This window comes from Callorhinus ursinus, unplaced genomic scaffold (genome assembly GCF_003265705.2).
Source record: "Callorhinus ursinus isolate GAN/ISIS: 27379988/994484 unplaced genomic scaffold, GSC_fseal_2.0 scaffold4, whole genome shotgun sequence".
NCBI lineage: Eukaryota > Metazoa > Chordata > Mammalia > Carnivora > Otariidae > Callorhinus > Callorhinus ursinus.
In genome coordinates this window covers 58,194,410-58,218,392 of record NW_027397066.1, presented here as the reverse complement: position 1 = coordinate 58,218,392, position 23,983 = coordinate 58,194,410, and the positions used below count along the sequence as shown (strand labels likewise).

The 23,983-nt window shown below is 34.7% G+C and overlaps 1 protein-coding gene across 6 annotated transcripts in view; it reads left to right on the top strand.

Moving 5' to 3' along the window:
- The window catches only part of ANKRD17 (ankyrin repeat domain 17), a 159,658-nt gene that overhangs the window by 92,509 nt on the left and 43,166 nt on the right, over positions 1–23,983 (top strand). For 3 of the 6 annotated variants that reach the window (XM_073891782.1, XM_025887069.2, XM_025887071.2), the window contains exons 8-18: positions 1,896–2,133; positions 3,654–3,845; positions 4,223–4,332; positions 6,133–6,220; positions 7,957–8,084; positions 8,341–8,484; positions 8,893–8,995; positions 10,466–11,218; positions 15,518–15,666; positions 22,454–22,565; positions 22,714–22,859. In XM_073891782.1, coding sequence (XP_073747883.1) covers positions 1,896–2,133; positions 3,654–3,845; positions 4,223–4,332; positions 6,133–6,220; positions 7,957–8,084; positions 8,341–8,484; positions 8,893–8,995; positions 10,466–11,218; positions 15,518–15,666; positions 22,454–22,565; positions 22,714–22,859 — 2,163 coding nt within the window. The remainder of the gene's footprint in view (positions 1–1,895; positions 2,134–3,653; positions 3,846–4,222; positions 4,333–6,132; positions 6,221–7,956; positions 8,085–8,340; positions 8,485–8,892; positions 8,996–10,465; positions 11,219–15,517; positions 15,667–22,453; positions 22,566–22,713; positions 22,860–23,983) is intronic. The other 3 variants (XM_025887070.2, XM_025887073.2, XM_025887072.2) reach the window with 3 other exon arrangements.

Below are 23,983 nucleotides of genomic sequence, written 5' to 3'. Positions count from 1 at the left end.
AAATATATCTATATATAATTCATAGAGACAGTGTTATTGTATGATGAGCACCTTTTCCTTGAGTTGAAAGATTTGTTTATTACAGATTTATTGTAGAGCAGAACCTCAGCTGTCTGAATTATCAGTAGCGTTCAGAGCCAGTTGGGCAGCGTTAACTTCTTTCTATTAAAGGTGCTTTCTGGAGCTTTACAGCACTGCTTTTATTTTCTTAGTCTCATATAACTGTGTTGGTATTACACAGTTGGCACAAAAAGCAACTATTTAAAAAGTTGATCAAGGCTATTAAGAAGAATATATTCCACAAAGTATGCACATAATACTAAGCAGAGTACGTTCATCAAACTGATAATTTAAATTTGAATGAAAAATGAAAATTTTGAAATTAGAGTGTTATTTGTGTAACATAATTCCCCCCTCTGTGTATGGTCTTTTCTGAGCCCTTAATTTCTTTTTTAAGAACTTTCTTTTTAGGGTTTATACTTAGGAACAGGTAATAATAGTACTCTTAAACTTCTGTATCTTAGTCTGTGATTTGTGGCACAGAAATGGATGAGAATAACATTATAGGCTGATGTATGAGAAAAACATGCCAAAGATAGAAAAAGGCCCCAAATGAATTTTTCATATCTCAATGAAAGGATGTTAAATTTTAATTACTAATTTTTAAAAATATCAGGTAGTTAATTAAGACTTGAATTATCTTTGTTTTCTTTATTGCCATGCCAGTGTTTGCTTTAGTAAATTATCCTTTGAAGAAACATGAGTTTTCTTTGAAGGTCTTAAGTTCTTATCTGTTAAAATTAGGGTAATATCCTTCTCTTAGGTTGTTGTGATCATTAAATAATATAATGTATTTAAAACACATCAATAATATCTCCATGGTAAGGAAATTAAAACATCCGTGTGACCCCCAGTAGAGAACTATGTAGATTAAGAAATAAAAATGGAGCATTCTGTAGACCTAATCTGCATGTACTGGAAGTGTTATAAGTAGAGGAAAGATATTGGTAGTGGCCAGACATTTTGAAGCTTGCTAAGGGATTGGGATTTTAAGCTGGACTTTAAAGGAAATGTAGGAGTTAACAATGGAGGGAGAAAATTTGGAGCCAAAGAAAGACAAAGTAACCATTGTAATAGGGTATTAAAGTTGTGCAATATGGCAAGTACAGAACTAAAAATGGGTGTGACATGTTCAAAAGAAGATGAAATGTCTGTGAGGTAATATTTAGAAGGAAAAATTACATCAAAGGCAAAAAAGAAAAGAGAGCCTTGGAGTTGCCTATAGTTAGGAAAGCTGTGGGAAAGGGAGACCAACAAAGGAGACAGAAGATAGTAAGAGATTCATTTTTCTTTTAATTTTCACTGGCATTTGAATGTTGAATAACAAAAGGAAGTACCGTGTATAAATTGTGTGCACTTTCCCCTAACACATCATCTGCGATTCTCTGCCTTCTCCAAAAAGTATTGCATTTTTCTTTTTCTACCTAATCAAAAGTTTGCTTCTTCTTAAGGTCTCTACAGAAATCCTACTTTCCCTTTCTCATCTTTATCCATGTAGCATTTAAGTATATACCATGCGGTGCTGTTGTTTCATAGTAGTCTTTTGTTGCATGTACTTAATGTCTCTTTTTCCCCAAAGGTTAATAAGCCTCTTGATTGAAGGAAGGTATTATTTTTCTATAAGTTTCATAGCCTCGATCGCTGTTTCATGGTCTGTGCCACAGAAATGTAGATGGTCTTACTTAATACTTGCTTTCTCAACTGTTAAATGTAGATTAATTCTTATTTGAATGGAGATCAGTAAACCTTCACTGTATAGTAATCGAGAAGTGTTCATATTTTTAATGATTTTTTTAATGGTGCTGATTTAATTTTTTTAATTGCATTGTAATTAGGATGGCCATGTTGAAGTAGCTAGGTTACTTCTTGACAGTGGTGCCCAAGTGAACATGCCTGCTGATTCATTTGAGTCACCATTGACTTTGGCTGCGTGTGGTGGGCATGTGGAACTTGCGGCTTTACTCATTGAAAGAGGAGCTAGCCTGGAAGAGGTCAATGATGAAGGTTATACACCACTGATGGAAGCAGCTCGTGAAGGACATGAAGAAATGGTGGCGTTACTTCTAGGCCAAGGTAACCGTACCAGCAAAAACACTAAAGCACAAATATTTAAAATGTAAGACTACAGTATTATAAAATTGGGTTTCTGTGTTTCATCTTTCTAGTAGATTTGTAACGAGATGTTGTTACAAAAATGAATGAGAAAGCATTTGCTTTGAAAATAGCTCCATACTGTGCTAAACAAAACCAAATAGACTTCTTTAATGTAGAACTTTAAGGCATCATGTGCTTTGTGAGTAAAAACAGAACTGGGGATGAGGTAGGGTTGTAGATTATGTAGGGGCATATAAGAGATTGAACATTTCTCAGTGTATTGAGAGAATTGCTGTTGGGGCTGAACCCCTATTAATAAATACTTAATATATCTAGTGTTTCATGAAACAGTGTGGGGAATCCTACCATAAGGACTAATTTGATGAGAATGCAAGGATGCATTTATAAGAAGCTGTCAAGGAGTCAGCATATAGTGGACTTTATGTTTGGGAAAAGTGACAGTTATTTTACATTATTAAGATACCCTTAGTTTAGAAGTAATCTCCCATCTCTCTATATATTTGTAGCCAAGTTTTATATCTCTTTTAGTAGTAAAGTTTTTGTTTGGACAAATTTAAGAGGAGTGGCACATTTTTAAAAAACCATATTGGCTAGAACTATAAAAGCAGAGGTTTTGTAGCACACTTCTTACATTTGAATCACAGCTCTAATGCTTGCCAATTTTGTAACTTCAGGCAAGTTCCTAACCTTCTGTGCCTTATGTAAGGTTGTTGTGACGTTTATATATATTATATATAAAGCTTTTTGAATGTTGTTTGTCATATAGTGCCTATTAAGTGTTAGCTATGGTGATGGTGGTAGTAGTGATAATAATGTGGCCTTGGGCAAGTTAATGAACTTCAGTTTCCTTAGCTGTAAAATGGAGCTGATATAGAACTTGTAAAATGCTTTCAAATATTACCTGGCAAATAGTAATAGTGTATTAAATGTTAGCTGTCATCGTCATCATCATCATCATTAATTTTGAATCTTTATAAAAAGGGAATGTAGTTTACTTTTCTAAGTCCTTTTATCACCTGGTTTGTACCTTCTGGCTGAATAAGTCTTACTGCAGCTGTGTGCATCAAATATGGACTCAGGGTGTATTTTTAATAATTTTCTTTTTTTTTTAAAGATTTTATTTATTTATTTGACAGAGAGATAGTGAGAGCAGGAACACAAGCAAGGGGGAGTGGGAGAGGGATAAGCAGGCTTCCTGCTGAGCAGGGAGCCTCATGCGGGGTTCAATTCCAGGACCTTGGGATCATGACCTGAGCCGAAGGCAGATGCTTAACGACTAAGCCACCCAGGCGCCCCAATAATTTCCTTTATTTGTAATGGCCTCTCAGAGTAGGGAACAAGCACTTTATTATTTAGTAAAATAAATAGTAAAGTAATACAAATGTTCATTTTTGAAGTATAGTTATTAGGAAACAACATGTTTTGCTTATCTCTGGAATAAGTTAATGACTTTCTTAAAATTAGAATTTTTATTCTAGGAGCAAATATCAATGCACAGACAGAAGAAACTCAAGAAACTGCCTTGACTCTGGCTTGCTGTGGAGGCTTTCTGGAAGTGGCGGACTTTCTGATAAAGGCAGGAGCTGATATTGAACTAGGGTGTTCTACCCCTTTAATGGAAGCTGCTCAAGAAGGTCATTTGGAGTTAGTTAAATACTTACTAGCTGCAGGTAGGCATTTTTGCATTTGGGAGGAGTTTTTACATGATTTATTCAAGTAAAAATATTACAATGCAAATAATTTTTTTCTTACACATTGAATGTGTATTTAAAAATGTAAAAAGTGTGGTGAACTATTGTGTGTACTCTGCATAAATAATTTACCTTGTTAAGTTTGAAGTATCTGTAGCTTTAATTTCAAGCAGTAATCTATTTCTGTTTTTTTCTCTTGCTTTTAAAGATGCCAATAATATTCTCTATTTCTAGAAATGGATAGGGCTATTTTATCTAATTTGAGGAGATATGGCTTATGTAGAAGAAATTTCTATGTCCATCATTTATGTCTTATGATTCTTTTATTAAGTCTCTGTTGTTTCATACTACCACAGGAGCTAATGTTCATGCAACAACAGCAACAGGGGATACAGCACTAACATACGCCTGTGAAAATGGTCATACTGATGTAGCAGATGTCCTACTTCAGGCAGGAGCAGATCTGGTAAGCTTTGTCACTTTTTAAATCCTAATTCTTAAAGCCAAGGCAAGAAATTAATTTAAAGTTCTATAGAGATTACAGACAAAAAGTATTTCTTCTAATTTTGTGTTGGGCTTTTTGCCATTTTTTCTCTCATTTGATCATATTTTCTTTCCACATTGTTTGGTGTCCGTTATTATTCCTCTTGTTAACAGGGTTATCCAGTCTATTACCCCTTGTTCTCCATAATAAAAGGGGGAAATTTTATATTAATATTATAGTACAAATTAATTTTTTTAGGTACTTAGCTATTTTTGGAAGATAAGTATTTAATAAGTAGTCTTTTCCCTCAAATAACTTATAATTTAGTAAAAAGGATGAAATACTGAAGTCATTGTATGGTAGATTATAAAGAGATGTCATAGGGAAAGTACAGACAGTAAAGAAGCTCAGGAGAGGTCAAGAGGTCACCTGAGATAGTATATTTTGGGTTGGGTAAGGTTTAAAAAGGTGGATAGGGCAGTGTTATGACAAAAGAAATGTTCCAGTTGGAAGAAATAAGTGTGAGTACAGCCTTGAGAGGTAGGGAAGCACCCAGGCACCCCAATAATTTCCTTTATTTGTAATGGCCTCTCAGAGTAGGGGACAAGCGCTTTATGTGCTCTTCCAGTTTAGCATATGAGAGAGTAGAAGTGAGACATGAGAAGGTAGTTAAAATTTAAGTAACCATATGTTCATGGGGCTGAGATTAACAAGCAAATGTGTATTCCTGTAGAAGTTCATAGTTTATGACAAAAATGCACACATGAGACAGAAACAGACTCCTTCATTGACTAGTTTTGTAAACTTTGTTTCATTTCTCTTTCCTCATTTATGGAAGGAAAGGGTGAAATTGGAAATTGGATTACTCTTGTGGTGTCTGTCAGTTCTGTGTGTGTCAGTAGCTTTTGAAGTGGTTATGACACATGTTATACTCTTGTTAGTTGTGAGCATATTTCTTCCCTATAAGATTTTGAACTTCTTCAGCTTAAGAACTGTATTTCCAGTGTTTACCACAGTAGCTTTGAAACATATAGCAATGTAACTTGCTTAGTTCATTGCAATTTAAACAACTTAGTGTGTGGCTTAAGAGAAAAATCAAAAGTTACTCATCAGATGTGAATGTTTATATATGTAATGCTTTATATACTATATTTTTTTCCTCAAACCTTTATATTCTAAGATCTGAAAATTTCTCCAGTAGTGTTCTCAATTACTCAGCAATCAGAAGAATGCAATAGATTCTCCATCCTTTTGAGACCCAGAAATCTCTAGTAATACCTTATAATTGGTGGTTTTCCAGATCTTAGATCAGTAACTTTTATGTTGTCATATAGAGTAACATGGAGTTAATGGGAATTTGTAAAGAAAGGGAATGATGTACTGCAGAAATTCGTGTAGGTAGGATACAAACTAACAAAAGGAAAATCATTTGGAGTGGATGAGGATAATGCTGATAATGCCGATTCAAGAGGGCTGTGCTAGAGTGCCATTCACTGTTCAAGTTACACCGTCCTTTTGGTAGAGGGAGAAGGAAAAATTACCCAGATGGATTTAGATGAAGGCGTCACAATCACATGAATATAATTTCAGTTCTTAAATTATATCTGTAGAGCATGTTTCTAATTTGAGATTTTTAAAATTTAAAGATGTATTCCTTAATTTGTTCAAAGCATGATATTTAATGTATTTAGATTCAGAAATTAGTCCAGTTCTTTGCCTTTTGATTTTCATGAAAAAGAGCAGTTGTTCACTAGCAATTAAATATCTGTGTTTTTTTAATAGGAACATGAATCTGAAGGTGGAAGGACTCCTTTAATGAAAGCTGCAAGAGCTGGTCATGTTTGTACTGTTCAGTTCTTAATTAGTAAAGGTAGGTTTGTGTAAAACAGTAGTTTTTTCCCCAAAGATGTCTATTCCCTGCCCTGGGGTACTTAGAGATTGAGAGATAAAGGACACTTTGGGGATCACTGGTGGAGGGATGCTACTGAGATTTTGTGAGTGGGTGGTTGATAAACATCCTGCAATGCATAGAACATTTCCAAAAACTAGGGAGAATTGTCATACTGAATACCACCCTTGTTGAGAAACACTTTTATATAGAAAAATATCTCTATGTAAAACTTTGAGGGTTTAGATAACCTAAAGTCTGTTCTGTTTATTTAATAATACATCTTGAAACCTGGATTTTTATGTTTATGCCACTGAGATACTTAAGGGCAAGTCGCTCTTCAGCTTTACATTTCCTTGGGCCTAAGTTTCCTTCTTTGTAAAACATAGAGAAATGGTCATAAATATAACACAAAAAGTATTCAAAATTGAAATGTGACAAAAATGCCAAAATGCATGGAGGATTTCATCTATGGTTAGTAATTCTACTTTGAATATCAAAAACCATTTTATTTTATTATTTTTTTTTTTTAAAGATTTTATTTATTTGAGAGAGAGAGAATGAGAGATAGAGAGCACGAGAGGGAAGAGGGTCAGAGGGGGAAGCAGACTCCCCGCCGAGCAGGGAGCCGGATGTGGGACTCGATCCCGGGACTCCAGGATCATGACCTGAGCCGAAGGCAGTCGCTTAACCAACTGAGCCACCCAGGCGCCCCTCAAAAACCATTTTAAATGACAAAAGTAGCATCTTATTCCTTTAACTTATTTGTTAGGTGTTCACTACATAAGCTCAACTTGAAACAGTTTTTATGCAAATTTCATCATGTTCTTAAAGTACAGAAGATGAAAGATTTTGATTCAGTATTCATAAGAGAAAGGCTGTGCAAGCCATGTATAATTAAAAAGGCAATATATACTATTTTCTTAGCATAAATACTAAAGAAATCTCAAGTTTGTAATTGTTTATAGGAAAAGAAAATAAATCAGAAATAACTTACTGGTCAGATTGTTCTAGGCAATTTGAACACTTACTTGTGATATATGTTTATACCATGGTATTATCAAGAATGGAATTATTTACATAATCACTATCCTTTCTCTTCTCTGATAAATTTCAGTGAGTTTGGTTCCATTTTCTTCCTGCTACTTTATTTCCATTTCCCACATTGCCTAGCAGAATGCTTTAAATCAGGGATGAATTCATATCGAGGGCGCGGTGTACCTGTTTTCATTCTCAGATATTTCCCAGTGAAAGAAATCAATAGTACTATTACTTTCTATTCAGTAGTACTATTACTTTGTATTCCGTGTTAATTCTCTATGTAGTTAGCCTGTAGAGGGCAGTGTGACTTATTTTTATTGCTTTTTAATCTTTTCTTTTTTAATGAAAGAACGTGTAGATAAAATTTTTTGCTTTACTTTTTAGAACAGTGATTACATTAGGAGTAATGTATACATTTAGCCTTATCTTCTACCAGTGCATACTGAAATGCTTATGGATGAAATTATGTCATGTTTGGGATTTGTTTTAGAGTAATTCAAGATGGGAGAGGAGAATTGATAAGGGTTTATGTGAAATGAGATTGTGTGTTTATAATCACTGAAACTGGGTAAGGGGCGTGTGGATTTTCATTATGCTATTCTCTTTTTATGATTTTGAAATTTACCATAAGAAATAGCAGTCTAACAACATGATTTTCCATGTCTTGTCTGTTTTAGGAGCAAATGTGAATAGAACCACAGCTAATAATGACCACACTGTACTGTCCCTGGCTTGTGCAGGGGGTCATCTGGCAGTGGTGGAACTACTTTTGGCTCATGGGGCAGATCCTACTCATCGTTTAAAAGTATGTGTAACATATGTTTCCGGTAACATTGTGAATTAATTCTTCCTATTGAACATTACAAGATACCATCTACCAGTTCCATTTATAATGGCATTTTAAGTATATTCATTTTTTTCTGTTTTATTAGAAGAAAATGTTCTTTACTAAACCTAAGATTTGAATATGTCTGGGGCCTGTTGGCTTTATCTTCCTTAATGGTTCTGTAAATTTAACTTATTTTTTAAAATATTTTTTCTCCTCCCATATGCACTCTTAGGATGGCTCAACTATGTTGATAGAAGCAGCGAAAGGTGGCCATACAAGTGTTGTTTGCTATCTTTTGGACTATCCTAATAACTTGCTTTCAGCCCCTCCACCAGATGTCACTCAGTTAACCCCCCCATCCCACGATTTAAATAGGGTAAGATTCAAAACTAAAGCATTTTATATCTTCTTTATCCCTCTTTGGCTCATAGTTTCAGTTTAAACTAGATTTGACTATTTTTTGTTATAATATGTAGTTCTCTTTATAGCTATGTAGTTGAAATGGTTAATGATATAATCTGGTATAACATTCAGATTGTAGATTGATGTGATTTTGCTTTGCTTTCTTACTATGGCCAGAATAACCATTTGAATTCAGAGTCCATTAAAAAAATGTTACGGAAAATAGTTTGGTGCCAGCATATTTTAAGTAAATATGTCAATGTATGAGATTAATACCATGTTACAAATATTTTGAAGTCTTTGTAACTTATTCTTAATTTAAAGCCTGTTATTTAATGGAGTGTGTAGGAAAAGCAGAAATATAATCAGTTTCCTGTCTTAGGCTCCTCGTGTCCCAGTTCAAGCACTGCCCATGGTTGTCCCACCTCAGGAGCCTGACAAACCACCTGCCAATGTTGCCACTACTCTTCCCATCAGGAATAAAGGTCAGTTATACTTCTGAAGACTGTCTTTTACATGTTATCTGGGTAAAAATGATAAGATTACCAAAAAAAACTATCCATTTATAATTATTTTTCCACAAAAAGTGAATTTTACTAAGTTGACATAAAGATTTTTTTACTGATGAATAAGGCATGTTATTGGGAGAGAAGATAGTTAATAGCACTAATTTATGCTAGGATTATCAATATTAGCAGGAGAAATTCAGATGCTCATCTTTGATGCAGTTCTGATTATCCATGATTTCCTTTAATAACTGGTCATTTCTATTCATGTTAAAATATTAGGCCTGGGTATAGTTGGATGACATTTTTGTAAATTACTTAAATTTCTGTAGTGATATTAAAGCTTAACAACTTAGATCAAAATTAAAATATATTTTAGAATAACTGGTTTAATAGAGATTTTATATCTGGGCTACCTTTTCTCAACCAATAACTGAAAGTTACTTCAGATATGCTTGTTTGTTTCTCTAGAATTCTGAGGTCCATATTTGACTTGTGGATGTTACACCATGCATGTTCTTAAGTTATGTCCCAAAACATTACAGCTACCAGTTTCAATCAGTTTTTCTTTTTAAAAGTTTCACCTGAAGAACCAATGCAGTTTTAATTTTTTGGTTTTTGGTTACCTATATTATTTTACCAACAAGAATACTAAGTATTTCCACCAGCTCTTTACAGTCACTACTACCAATCTAGAGCCTTGGCACCTTTTTCAGTTGGTGTAGCAAACAACTGATTGCTATACCCATAGCCAGATCTGTTTATTCACCTGGCTGTCAGAAGATACAATGGATGGCGTAGTCCAACATCTTTTCTTCCAGGGAAACTGAATCCCAATTCTCTACTGGCCAGGTAGCTGTGTGAATATGTGAATTTATATCTTGCCTTTATCAGTCTTGAAGATGGTAGGCCCCCAGCAAAGACAAATTTTAGTTGGATATAAATTGCCTGGTACTTCTCAGTGGTTTGGGTACTCTTTGTGTGTGTGTGTGTGTGTGTTTAAAAGTCATAGACTATCAAATGTGGAAAAACCTTGACTTAGAGGTCTAAGTTTTCCCTACATCTTAATAATCTAGCATTATTTTTCTGTTCTTATGATAAGTTTTTACATCTTTATGACCAGATGAAGTGTCTACACATAGCTTTAGATTTTACTTTAATTGCACCACTTCGATATCACAGACCTGCATCCCTCTATTGTCTAATTTTAGCCATGTGATATTTTTTAAAATTAATTTCCCAAAGATTACTCTATGCACATAAAATACATACATTCTATATTTATGATAAAGAAGGTGGATTTGTTTTTAAACTCCTTAACAGTGCATTTTCACCTTCTATGGATATGATAACTTGGTGCATAACTGTTGGCACTAAACCTCCCAACAGTAACTCTGTAATGAGGATGCCATTCATGTGCACTTCTGAGGGGGTTTCTTTTTCACACAGCTGCTTCTAAACAAAAGTCCAGCAGCCATTTGCCAGCAAACAGCCAGGATGTACAGGGTTACATCACCAATCAGTCTCCAGAGAGCATTGTAGAAGAGGCTCAGGGAAAGTTAACAGAACTGGAACAGAGGATAAAAGAAGCCATAGAAAAGAACGCACAGCTGCAGTCCTTGGAACTGGCTCACGCTGACCAACTTACCAAGGAGAAGATCGAGGAGCTGAACAAAACAAGGGAGGAACAAATTCAGAAGAAACAAAAGATTTTGGAGGAACTACAGAAAGTAGAACGAGAGTTACAACTGAAAACTCAGCAGCAGCTAAAAAAGCAGTATCTAGAGGTTAAAGCTCAAAGAATTCAACTTCAGCAGCAGCAGCAACAGTCTTGCCAACATCTGGGACTACTAACTCCTGTTGGGGTTGGAGAACAGCTTTCCGAGGGAGACTATGCACGGTTACAGCAAGTGGATCCCGTTTTGCTTAAAGATGAACCCCAGCAGACTGCTGCTCAGATGGGTTTTGCACCAATCCAGCCTCTGGCCATGCCTCAAGCTTTGCCTCTGGCGGCAGGTCCCTTGCCTCCAGGGTCCATCGCAAATCTTACAGAACTGCAAGGAGTGATAGTTGGACAGCCAGTACTGGGCCAAGCACAGTTGGCAGGGCTGGGGCAAGGAATTCTGACAGAAACACAACAAGGGTTAATGGTAGCCAGCCCTGCTCAGACCCTCAATGACACGCTGGATGACATCATGGCAGGTGGGTTTATATTGTTATGAGCAGGTATCAAATATGATTTGCTTAAGGCGAGTAAGAGTGTGCCAGAATTTTTTGCCGTTACCCAACTTGAGAACTATTTTTGGACTCTTGACTCATGTATATCCTTAGAAATATTAGTTCAATCTCAGAAGTTCTCAGACGGATACAGGTCGAATTAAAGATTAGTTCATGCAATACAAGTGACTGAAACTTTTTGGCTTAGCTGGGTAGGCTGGGAATCTAGGTTTTTTTCAGGAGTGGGGTTGATGTTTGAGTTTTTGTTTTTCTTTTTCTTTTTTCTCTTTAAGTTCAGAATACTAAGATTGAATTTTGGCTTTTGTGCTTCTGTATTCACACCAATAAACTGGGAAATTGATAGAAGTTGAAGTACAAAACCAGTAGGACACATCAGGAAGCTTATTTGTGAACAGAAATACTTTATATCCTAATGGATCAGACTTCAAACCTGATGGATATTTAAGAAACAAACAAACAAAATTTAAACACCTTTACAACAATAATAAAGTACCAAACCAAATAGGGGTTTGATTATACTGTATGTCAGTGGTTTTATCCCCTGTGAATGTTAATGTGTAGTCTCTTTCTAATTGTATTGTGGGAAGGTGTGGTTCCCTGACAGTATCATAAATGATATATCTTTAAATGTGTAGCCAAAGAAATTTTATTTCATTATAATTAGTTTCATTGGCAAGAGGAAATATTTTAGAAGGTTGTTTTAATGATTCTAATTTTTGGTACTTTTCATGAGTTCTGTAACAAAGTAGAATGAGATTTTATAGGATTATAAACCACAAGAATGCTATACTAAGAAGGATAATTTTCTTTAAGAAAAAGGTAAAAAAGAAAATTCGAAAAGGAAGGAAAAGGGAAAAAAGAAAGGTAGTAAATTGTTGGCATTTGGTGGTTTTTATCTGCTGTCTTCCCCTTTTTTTTATTCTTTGGTCTATACTTATGATTGAGTTTTTCTAATTTTGAAACTGTTGTGGCAGCGTTACATATTATGATGAAATTATATATAATTTGTCTTTCATCTTTTAAAAGAATAAAAGAAAATTAAACTGTATAGTGTTGAGATATTTAGCCAACATTCAGAAACTAAGCACCAGCTAATGAGACAGATTTTATACTTAACAAATTGCTCTTTAAGTTTCCCAGTTTTCTTTTAGTATCACCCCAGCAGTATTATGTGGAATGAAGGTCTCTGCTAATCTTAGAGGGTGTAATAACTACCTTGGAAAAACTGCAGTTAATCATTAGTAAGAACTGTAAGAATTCTTTTATTGATAAATATAAAACTTTTCTATAGATTTGAGAATTACTATTAATCACCATTAGCTGGTTAAAATAATTGGGAATACAATTAAAGAAACATTAGTATCTTATGAAAATTGGAGCACAGTAGCCAAAAGTCCCAAATTTGCTATTACTTACATGGCCATTAGTCTAGGTCATCATGGTGTTCTTTCTCTTATGTCAGTTGAACTACCAAAGAATGTATAGAGTTAAGTATTATTTATCCAATTAAATCAAGACTGGACATTCCTGCCAATGAATACTTAAAATTTTTTTGATATGCTATTAGAATTTACATGATGTTCTTGGGCCTACTTATCAACGTTGATTTGCCAGTTGTACAGTTTTTATGCTGATCAGAATTACCAGAGATCTGTAAAGTAGTTTTTCTGTTGATTGGTTTACCAAACAAAAACAATTAAATTCTGCCTATGTGTTCCAGGTGTTTTCATATACAAGAATTTCAAAAGCACATAATTTTTTAGGAAATACGACAAATACTTCTCATTATAAAAATACTTTACCCCTTTATTACACCCATTTATATGGAGAGAGGAGAGATGACCAGAAGGAAGAATAGGATTAAAAACGTCTAGCCACTTACCTGCAATCCATCCCTGTCATCATGCATGTGCAGATGCATAAACATACACATATACTCATGCACTCACTTCCACGACTTTTCGTTAAACAGCTTCTGTGTTAGTACTTGTTCTTTAGGTCGACTGATGATCATTTCCATTTCTTTCTTTGGGTTTCTTGATACTTTATAACCTCTTTAGGCTCAGTCTTCCTTCCCCACTGCAGCATAAGCTGTTCTGTATGCTTTAGTTCCCATTTATTAGACTGCTCTTATAAGGTTCAGTCTCTTTTTCTAGTACTTGGCTGGTCCAAATCTGTCTTCCCTGTTCTCTGTACTTACCATAGCAAAATCAGTTCCCTGTTTAATCAGTCTTAACACCTTGCCTTTGCTGTGCTCTAAGTTCCTTCTTTCCCTACCTGATGTAAAACTTTTCTAGAGCATCTGGTTCTCCTCTAAAATCTAACCCTAAAATGAAGTACCGCATGTAAAGATCTGTACCAGAGTTCCTTCAGATCCCTGCATATTTACATGTTGTTACTTTTCACCATAGGGAATGGATGAGTGACAGGCAGTTATTTCAGTTTAATAAACCAATTTCATAAGTACCCCAAAGGAAATGAAATGAGAAAACTGGTTTTTCCTATCTCCTTTTAGATGAGATGATAAGAACAAACTATTTGACCAAAAAAAAGAAAACTCATTTTCGTATGTTCTTTAAAAGAACTTATTCCAATTAAAATGTAAATAACAATATAGTCATTTAACAATAAAGCTTAGACTTTTTGTTTAGTATCATGAAATAAAAACCAGTTCTTTGGACAGATTGGTGTTCATTCTGTTTAAGCTAATTTTGGTATTTAGCATTTTCATTTGTGAAAATCAGTCAGGAGATTATGGAACCTATTTTAAAAGGCATAGATTTTATATGGTTTTGAAAATTATATCTAGAATATGTGCATTTAAATTATCTTGATTTTTTTTTTCTTAACATACAAAACTATTTATATGGAATAACAATATCAAGGTCATTAGATGATCAATTTAATATATTAGTACATGCCCTTTCCTATTAATCTGGATCCCTAAGGATTCAAACAGTGTTTTGTTTTGTTTTGTTTCCTTCTTTGTTTTTCCTTTAGCTTTTAATTGGACTTAAAAATGTATAATTATAGAATGTGTGTTGCTATAATGTATATAGTGTATGTTTGTGCCTGAACTGAGGATTTCATGTAAAATAGATTTCTTAATTGACAATCATGTTTATAATTGTTAAATAAGGTCAATTTCAGTTTTTATTCTTGGCAGGATCATAACCTCTTTTGCCTGGTTTCAGATCCAGTTGTGAATCATGATTGTTTTCTGTCTGATGTAGTTGATAAGTATGTTGGTAACACACATCCACACTACTGTTGACCATCCAAAGATTAATGTCCAGACTTCAGTGCTATAGCATTTTTAATTGGGGTGGGGGGAGAAAGGATTGATGTTCACATATCAACTCCAGAAGTGAATCCATGAGGGAGTAAAATACCCTCAGTTGCCACCACCTTTGGAGTTCTCCCACCCCAAGTACTGACCTAATCAGCCCCTTCTTAATTTGCATATTTTGGTTAAAATAATATCAAGGCAAAATTATATTTAGAACTGACAATAATCTATATTTGAAGGTTGATTGCATGCATACATTTATTTCTACCTTAATCTTTTAATTTTGTCCTCTTAAGTCAATGTGATTGCTGGATTGATTGGTGGGCATTTTAACCCCCTCAATAATTCTTCATGTGAGAAACTATATTTCTGTGTGAGGATCAAATTTTTATATTTTACTATGCTGTCATAGTAAAGGGCTACCATCAGAATAATATCATCCCCTGTCTGCAGTTAGTAAAAGAGTAGGGAGAGTTTTAAATGATTCGAGAGTGAGGTTCACCCCAAACAATGAAATTACTTTCATTAGAATATGAGGTGTGAAAGTGGTAGGTTAAAACTCATACTTTTCTCCCTCTGAACTTGACTATTTTACCTTTTATTCCTTTTCTGATTAAGAAGATACAATGGACAACTATCCATTTGCATTTATATTCAATTTTAATTCATAAGAATATTTTTGTTTTCAGGGTTATTTTGCATTGAGGTTTTATGATTATATACTGTTAAGAGGGGAATTTTATTTTCGGATGGATTATTACTTAGAAAAAGGGTAATTCTCAATATACTTTCTATTTTTAGACTGTTGTCCAAAGTCAGAAGTAAAATAACCAGAAAAATGAGTTATTAGTGGTATGGCAGTCTACTTATAGACATTTTGTTTTAAGAAGTCTTTAAATATTTTCTAATAATTATTTCTTACTGTTATCTAACAGTGTTTCATCCTTATTAAGTGCAGTTATTTTGTTCAACAGCAGTCAGTGGAAGAGCATCTGCAATGTCAAACACTCCTACCCACAGTATCGCTGCTTCCATTTCCCAACCTCAGACTCCAACTCCAAGTCCTATCATCTCTCCTTCAGCCATGCTTCCTATCTACCCTGCCATTGATATTGATGCACAGGTAAGCTCCAATCTGGAGGGATGGTTTTTAACTAAAATCATACCATCGGTAAAAACATTAATCAGTAATTTAAATCATCTTAGACTGCTTTTTCTCTAGGCAGAGATCTGAGCCACGTTATGAATAAATTAGAATCCACATTTTAAAAAGTTAAATACTAAGTACAGATTATTATTGATAATTATGTGATGATCTGGTTTCCAAGGTCATCAGGTAACTTTTTTTTTAACTTTAGAAGAGGATGTTAAAAGAAATAACTTATTTAAGATTAGTTTGTATTTTCTTCTGATCTTGAATTAGAAGGTACGCTTCTAATTCATAATGGATCACACAGAAAAGATTCTTCCATTTATGTACTCAATTGCATTTATATTGTCTTGGAAAGTTCTCATCTTGCTGACTGAAACATGTAGTGAATCTGTGTGTCTATGTCTGCAGCACTAAGTCAAAACAAAACAAAATCCCAGTTTTTAAAAAAATTAGTTTACCATGTAATCTCAGGGCAGAATGAAGTTGGAAAGGGGAGGGTAGCTGGTGTTTTGTCCTGAAGAAATGCTAAGAGGCTTAGTTTAGAAGACTGCTGAACAAGGTAGAGTATATGGCCTTATTCAGGCCTGAGAAATGTTTGCAGTTTAGTTTTGTGTTTTGATTAATACCTGGGGTGGGGAGGGTGGCAGTATACATGATAAAACTTTTTGTTTTGTAAATGATCAGTTCTTTATAAACCTGAATTTCAGGAAGGATGTGTGTGTGTGACCTATTAAGACCGTGTACTCTTAACCTATGAAAAGAAAGCTTCCTTTTCATTAAAGTGTTTCTTGGTAATATTGTGAAAGAAAAAGAAATATCACTTCTATCCTTACTTGCTTTCTAAATTTTCATTGTGTTGTATGTGCTGACTTTTTTTTGACCACTTAAAATTGTCAAGGGCAATTTTAAGGAATTGTCTAATCTTCAGATCGCATATATGAAGTAGCTACTTTTAAATACCCATTTCCCTGATGAAGAAACCAAGGCTAAGAGAGAGATTAAACATTTTGCTTAAGATCATTTCATTTAGCGGGGCGCCTGGGTGGCTCAGTCATTAAGCTTCTACCTTCGGCTCGGGTCATGATCCCAGGGTCCTGGATCGAGCCCCACATCGGGCTCCCTGCTCGGTGGGAGGTCTGCTTCTCCCTGTCCCACTCCCTCTGCTTTGTTCCCTCTCTTCGCTGTCTGTCAAATTAAATGAAATCTTAAAAGATCACTTCATTTAGCTAAGAAGTGAGGGTTGAGAGTCAAACTTCAGTGGGTCTGATTTTAAAGGCTCCCTCCTTAACTACCATACTCTATAGCCTTTTAAAAAATTATGAAGTATTCATATGATGAACCACAGTGATTTATATTTAATAATGACATAGCATTATAGGGGTGCCTGGGTGGCTCAGTTGGTTGAGCATTCGACTCTTGATCTCAGGGTTGTGGGATCGAGTCCTATGTGGAGCTCTGTGCTGGGCGCAGAGCCTGCTTAGGGTTCTCTCTTTTCCTCTCCCTCTGCACCTCCCCCCGCTCATACTTTCTCTCTCCCCCCCTCAATCAATCAATCAATCAATCAGTAAAGGTACAGCGTTGTAGAACTGGGTTGAACTTGGTATTGAAGGATCAAAGGATCGTGTGTCTTTCATCTTTGTGGCTTTTCAGCATGTTTCCTTGGCCATACCACATATTTGTATCAAATCTTAATTTAAAGAAGGACAAAAGGAATGTTAATTTTTTTAAACCCTCAGTGTGTCTCTTTTTAAAAATGCTAATGATTCTTAAAATGGTCATATTTTAAACTTCTTTAATTGATCTTTATATGCAGAAACTAATATTTTTAACAAGGATTGGCAGAAATCATGTTTAATTTCTGGAACTTGAAGAATGCTGAAGATGAGAGTTTGTATTCTTTATAAGGTTCTTCAAATTTTATGTAATATAACTAGAAGTTACCTTCAGTGTGCACATATGTGCCACGGGCTCTCTACCTTTCATGTAATGGTTTTATTGAATCAAGTTTGTCTAGATGTATTTTTTTATCCTTTTTTTTTTTTTTTTTTTTTTTAAATAAGTTCTGTACCCAGTGTGGGGCTTGAACTCCCGACCCTGAGATCAGGAGTGGCATGTTCTACTGATATCAAATGATAATTTGAAGGAATGATTTCAGATTTACTATCTTTTAATAGCGTAGCTCCAATTTTTATTTTGCTAGAATGGTATAAGAAATTTATATCTGGGTATTCTCCATATAGAAATTAGTAATCATTTACAGATTTTTAAGAACTGTTGATTTTGTATGAAACAGTAAATCTGGCTGAAGGTTAGAGTTGAATACTGGTGAGTTATGTGTTTTCTGTATTTTGTGTGAGATTTTGATTGACTCTAACAGCCACTAAAAGTGAGAAAGTACCAGTTGTTCTGTTCATGGGTGTAAAACTTGTGTTCCCATCCCCTCCTTCCCTTTTTCTTATCACATGTTTTTCATGTATTTCTGAACTGCTTGTCTTTTTTATTCACAAACTTCTAAAGGCTTTCCTTGAACTTGGAATAAATGGTTCTGGTACATTTCAAAAAAGAGAAAAATAAATATTGCATTATGCAATTTTACCTTTTTTCCAATTTTTAATAAATAACATATATCTATGATTACTTTTTTCTTTAAATTTTTTATTGTTATGTTAATCACCATACATTACATCATTAGTTTTTGATGTAGTGTTCCATGATTCATTGTTAAGTGCATAATACCCAGTGCTCCACGCAGAACATGCCCTCTTTAATACCCATCACCAGGCTAACCCATTCCCCACCCCCCTCCCTCCATGATTATTTTTTAAAGAGGGTAGGCATTAAATTTGACTTAGATGCCAAGACTGAAATTAGAAAGTATGTAAAATTATGTTTTGCCTTTAATGGTATAAATACCATTTGGATATTTTTCCCTTGTTGGTTTTGCAATACAGAGAACAGTTTAATCACAATATTTTAATGAGAAAAATTGAAGAGACCAGGAAAAATGAGTTAATGGTGATATGCAATATGCAGCCATTAAAGCATTCTACTTAAAATGCATGCATTCTGATTGTTTATGTGAGGTTTTAAGCAGGTTATTTACTATTTTACTGAATATTCTTATTATTCTCATTCTCCCTAAATGCTGTCCTTTTTTTTTTTTTTATCTTTTTTGAATCTTAAATGTGACCTCTGACATGTTTAGAGAATGAGATGTCTAGAATTATAAAGGTTATGGAAGTCTAAAAAACTGGTTAGCTCTTGAAGTCCTAATGATTTTTGAAGTAAATTAATTACTTAGATGTAATTGTTTTTTACAGGCAGTTCAGGTATGTTTTTTCACCTGCATTCCAGCTCATTAAAAGTTGCTTTTTCCATTAATATTGCATCTGTCTTATGATTCCTTCTTATTTTTCAGTCTTACAAAATTGAATAGTCATGTCAATTTACAGAATACTTTTACACTGAATATAATGTTAACATTTTTTATAAGCCAGAATCATCATAACAACATCTGTCATGTAAAAAATGGTATATTTTATGGCATCATGGGCTAAATGGAAATTTTCTTTAGAATATAAACCTGAATGAGCTCTTAAGAAATCTCTGGGGCATCAGTCTCCCTTTCAGGTTTCTTTTAGTTATAGGTATATGACAATGTACGTGGCTTGTTAACCAGTATAACATAACACGACTTTAGTGATAACGTTACCTTTCAGAAAGCCATCACCTATATTGTTATCATTACTTCCTTGATTAATAATATTCAAAACACATTTTTTTTAATTCTATATCATGTTAGCCATTGTTACTTTAACCCAAACTTCTGCTTCAGTTAATTTGTTTCTTGAAATATTGCAAATGAGGTTAGTGTTTCTCACATTTGGGGATTATGTTTATTAGGAAGGTGGAAACCTTACTTCAGAATCTTTAAATTTTTTCATTATTGTCCTTAGAAGATTATCATAAGATATTAGTTAATGAAGTTACTTACTCTTAAGTTCCCCAAGGAATTTGACAAGCCCTCTTTCTTAGTTTTAATTATTTTTCATTCAATTCTCATAATACCTTGTTTCTATGTCTTTCATAGTTTGAACCTAAATTTGTCCTGTGCTGTAATCACTAAGCTCCTAGTGAACAGGAACTGCATTTACTCATATTTGTCAACCCTGGAGTACCTCGCAGAGTACTTTGAACATAAAAGGTGCTTCATAAATGTCAGTTGAACTGATGTTTTATAATGTGGGGGAAAAAACCCAATATTTTACTAATCCACTAAAATCTTCCATGCTTATCTTTTTCAAATTTTGTCTCTTCATTCTCTATTTAAGACTGGTACTGCTTTCCTAAATTACTCTTTAACCCCCAGAAGACTTTGAGAAACCTAATAAACTTCATCATAAAGCAGATTATTCATCATAAAGTTGACTTTCTAATTGTCACTAACATAGAAAGCATATAAGGTAGATAGATTTAACATTATATTGACCTCAGTTGGCTGTGCCTTAGGACTGCTTTATGGTGTAATGGGGAAAGCAGGGTTTTGTTATCCAAGATCTCCTTGGTTTTTTTAAGCCAGTCCTTACCAGTTATTAGCTTGTATGACCACTAGAGGATTATTTCTCTAAGCCTTTGTCTCTTTCTTTCTGAAATCAAGCATAATAATTCCTTCCTGATAAACCTGAAGTGAAGATCAAATACTATTAGACAGTCAGAGCTGTCACTCATTTAAGTATTCATGTCCTTCATTGTTGTAGTTGGTGCATCTCTCCCTTGTGGCCATCCCTGATCTCTGCAGTCAGTAGCTCTGCTCTCTGCCAGCCTCTTCTGCAGAGCAGCTTTTGCGGTCTCCCTCTTCATCACTGGCTAGTAGGCTTTTTCTTATTTCTCGACTCTTATCAATTTTGCCTTTTGTCTTGTTACTCATCTTTTATAATAGAGTTTGGTTTTTAGAGTTATTGACCTTCTGGGAGAAAATGCCTTTCCTTTCTGTATTTATTACATAAATATAATAAATATTACATAAATACATGAACACAATAAATATATTTCATATATGTAGCCTTTTGTTTTATTAGTAATAGCCTTTGAATCTGTGACCCTGCATAGCCGTTGTCATTCACTGAACTTAACTATCATTTATTGTTTCCTAGACAAAGCATCACTTACAGGTGGAGAATGCAAACATGAATAAGACATGTTCATTACCTCCCAGGAATTTATAGTTCTCTGAGAGTGATAGGCACATACTAGTGTTAGCATAAGGAAGATTGGTGATAAGTATTGTAATAGAGATGTATATGTAAAAATGGGGGAAAGTAGCTTAGAACAGTGTTGTGTAGTAGAAAAATAATGCAAGACACATGAAATTTAAAATTTTCTAGTAACATTAGAAAAAGCAAAACAAAATAGGTGAAATACATTATAAGAATGTATTTTATTTAGCTTCATATATCCATAATGTTATTGTTTAAACATGTAATCCATAAAACCAAAAAACTACTGAGATATTTTACATTTTTATTTCGTACTAAAGGTCTTCAAAATTCAGTCTGTATGTTCTACTTACAGCTTAGAGTGATCACATATATAGCTGTATTTCTAGTACAATAGCCACATATTGCTGGTAGTTACCTTTCTTCAATAGCACAAGTTTAGAGTACTAAGTATGAAGACTTTGTTCATGAAATAAGCATTTTAAACTATATTAATAGAGTATGGCCAGTAAATCCAGTATTGGTCACTATCATTAGCAGAAGTCAGAGGTAAATCTTATATAAAGCATCATGTGTCAGTTATGATTGTCTTTGTCTTTCAAAATATTCTGTATATTACGTATTTTTCTTTGTTGTTCTTCCTTTAAGTATTTTGGGGCTTTGTTCTCAACTGCAGTTAAGTTACTTGGAAGCCCTTTTTTCATATCAAGGCTTGCTTTTCGGCTCTGTTAGGTGGGCCTAGAACAGCTAATTTGGCCCCACTGCTGAGGATTTTACTTGATGTTCTGTGTGTTTTGATGTATCTCTACTCTAGCTGGTGGGAACCAAACTATTGCTGGCCCTGTGTAAGCTCTGAGTGTTGTTATGCCTTCTGGTGGTCTCTCCTTGGCCTCTCATAATTTTCCTCATGCACATGTGCTGATCAGAACTCAGCTGAAAGCGAATACCCACTGCAGATATGTACTCTGTCGTGCTTTCCTCTCCAGTGGTCCGCCCCATGAATTCCAGCCATCTGGACCGCTCCGAACTCTGTTTTCCCAGCTCAGGGAGATTGCCAGGCTGTATTTGGGTACCCTCTCTACACACAGCAGCCTTGAAACTCTCCAGGCAATTAAGTTGAGTTTAATCCTTTCTACCCTTGGAGATCACTGCCATGCACTGCTTATCTAAACACCATCATTTCAAATAGTTTGTCCCTTTCGGTTGTTTGAGATAGGAAGACAGATCTTTTCTGTGCTACTCCATTAATGGCTAGAAGCAAAAGTGAGTCCAACGCTATTTCTTTTAATCATGTAGTTGTAAATAGCATATGGTTGAAAATCATACTTTCTTTCCTTCATGCTTAAGAATTGCCCATAAAGTTCAAATGTTATTTTATAGCCTTTACAAAATCACAAGTTAGCCGCTGATGGAAAAAAACAACTTAATATCCAAATGTTTGATACAGTAGAATGGTACATCTGTGTCTGTATTTGGTTTAAGTATATATTATGTAATCTGTTATTTTAAAATTAACCTAATCAAAAATTAATTTTTTATAGACTGAAAGTAATCATGATACGGCGCTAACACTGGCCTGTGCTGGTGGTCATGAGGAGCTGGTACAAACACTGCTAGAGAGAGGAGCTAGTATTGAGCACCGAGACAAGAAAGGTAGGGCTTAGGTTTGTTAATTTTTTTTTCTGGAATATTTGTGTTCTGTGAAGAAATACTACTTCCAGCCCTATTGTGATAGATATAATGAAAAACAGTGGGGTTTTTTTGCTTAGCATGTAGTAAGAAGATCATTATTTTTTTCCAGGTTTTACTCCACTTATCTTGGCTGCCACAGCTGGTCATGTTGGTGTTGTGGAAATATTGCTGGACAATGGTGCAGACATTGAAGCCCAGTCAGAAAGAACCAAGGACACACCACTATCTTTGGCTTGTTCCGGGGGAAGACAGGAGGTAACATTTTCCCCAGTGAAATATTTGTCCATCTGTTTAGCAAATATATATTTTAACTTAAATGATTTGATGGGAATAATGGATTGACATCTGGATTTATCACAGTAACTTTTTTTGCTAATGGTAGTAATTTCAAGTATTTTGTTAGCATAAGCCATCATGTCTGCAAAGTCATTTTTAAACATTATTATGTTCATCTAAAAGTAGTACCTGCCATGGGAATCCCTGTGTGTTGCATTCAGACTAAGGGAGTGATTAAGCCATTCCAAATCAAATCCGTAAACTCCTGATAAGCAGGGCCTATAGTCACTCATCTTTTCCTATCCCAGAGTACCTGGCATGAAAGGTACTTAAGCTCAGCCTCTGTTGCTTTCTATCTATAAGATTAGTAGGGAATTAAGAGCATTCAGTTTTTAGTTGTTCTTTTCATTTTTCCCCCACTCCTTCTCAACTCTGGTAGAAAGATTCTCAGATAAGATTATATGACCTTTTCATTTTTTAAGTAGGGTAGAACAGCCGGTGTGATCCGGTATAGGCCCAAGAAGTTATAGCTTTATACCCATGTGTGTCTTTTTGTGGAATTTAATGATCAGCTGGACAACTTAATTTTTTAAATCCGTTTTTTAAATCCGGTTGTAAGGATTTTGATTAGCCGGTTGTGCTGTCTCTATGGACTGACAACTTCTCAGTTAGGGACTTGTTGAATCTTAGACTTAAGAAGTACCCTGGATCATGCAGGTCAGTTTCTTACTCAGCTTAATAATGTCTTGCTTTCTTTTCACCATCCTGTTAACAGAGGTTTCCTGTTTATCAAGCCTGAGTTATGCCTTCCCTAAGTTTCCCCACTATTCTTAATTCTATTCTTTGAATTAATGGAAAGAGGTTTATACCCTCTTGTATCTACAGATACTTGAGTCTATATCTGCCAGTTACCTATTCTCTATTTGAAGGGTGTCCTGTCTTGATTGTTAGCTTGAAGATAGCTTTTCCAAATCCCTCACCTGGCTGTTTTACCCATTATGTCCATATCCCTCCTGAAGTATTATTTCTAAATTATTCTGGCCACTGAAGTGGTAGATTTTTACCTCCCTGTTTGTGCATCTTAAACTGCACCCCCCCCCATC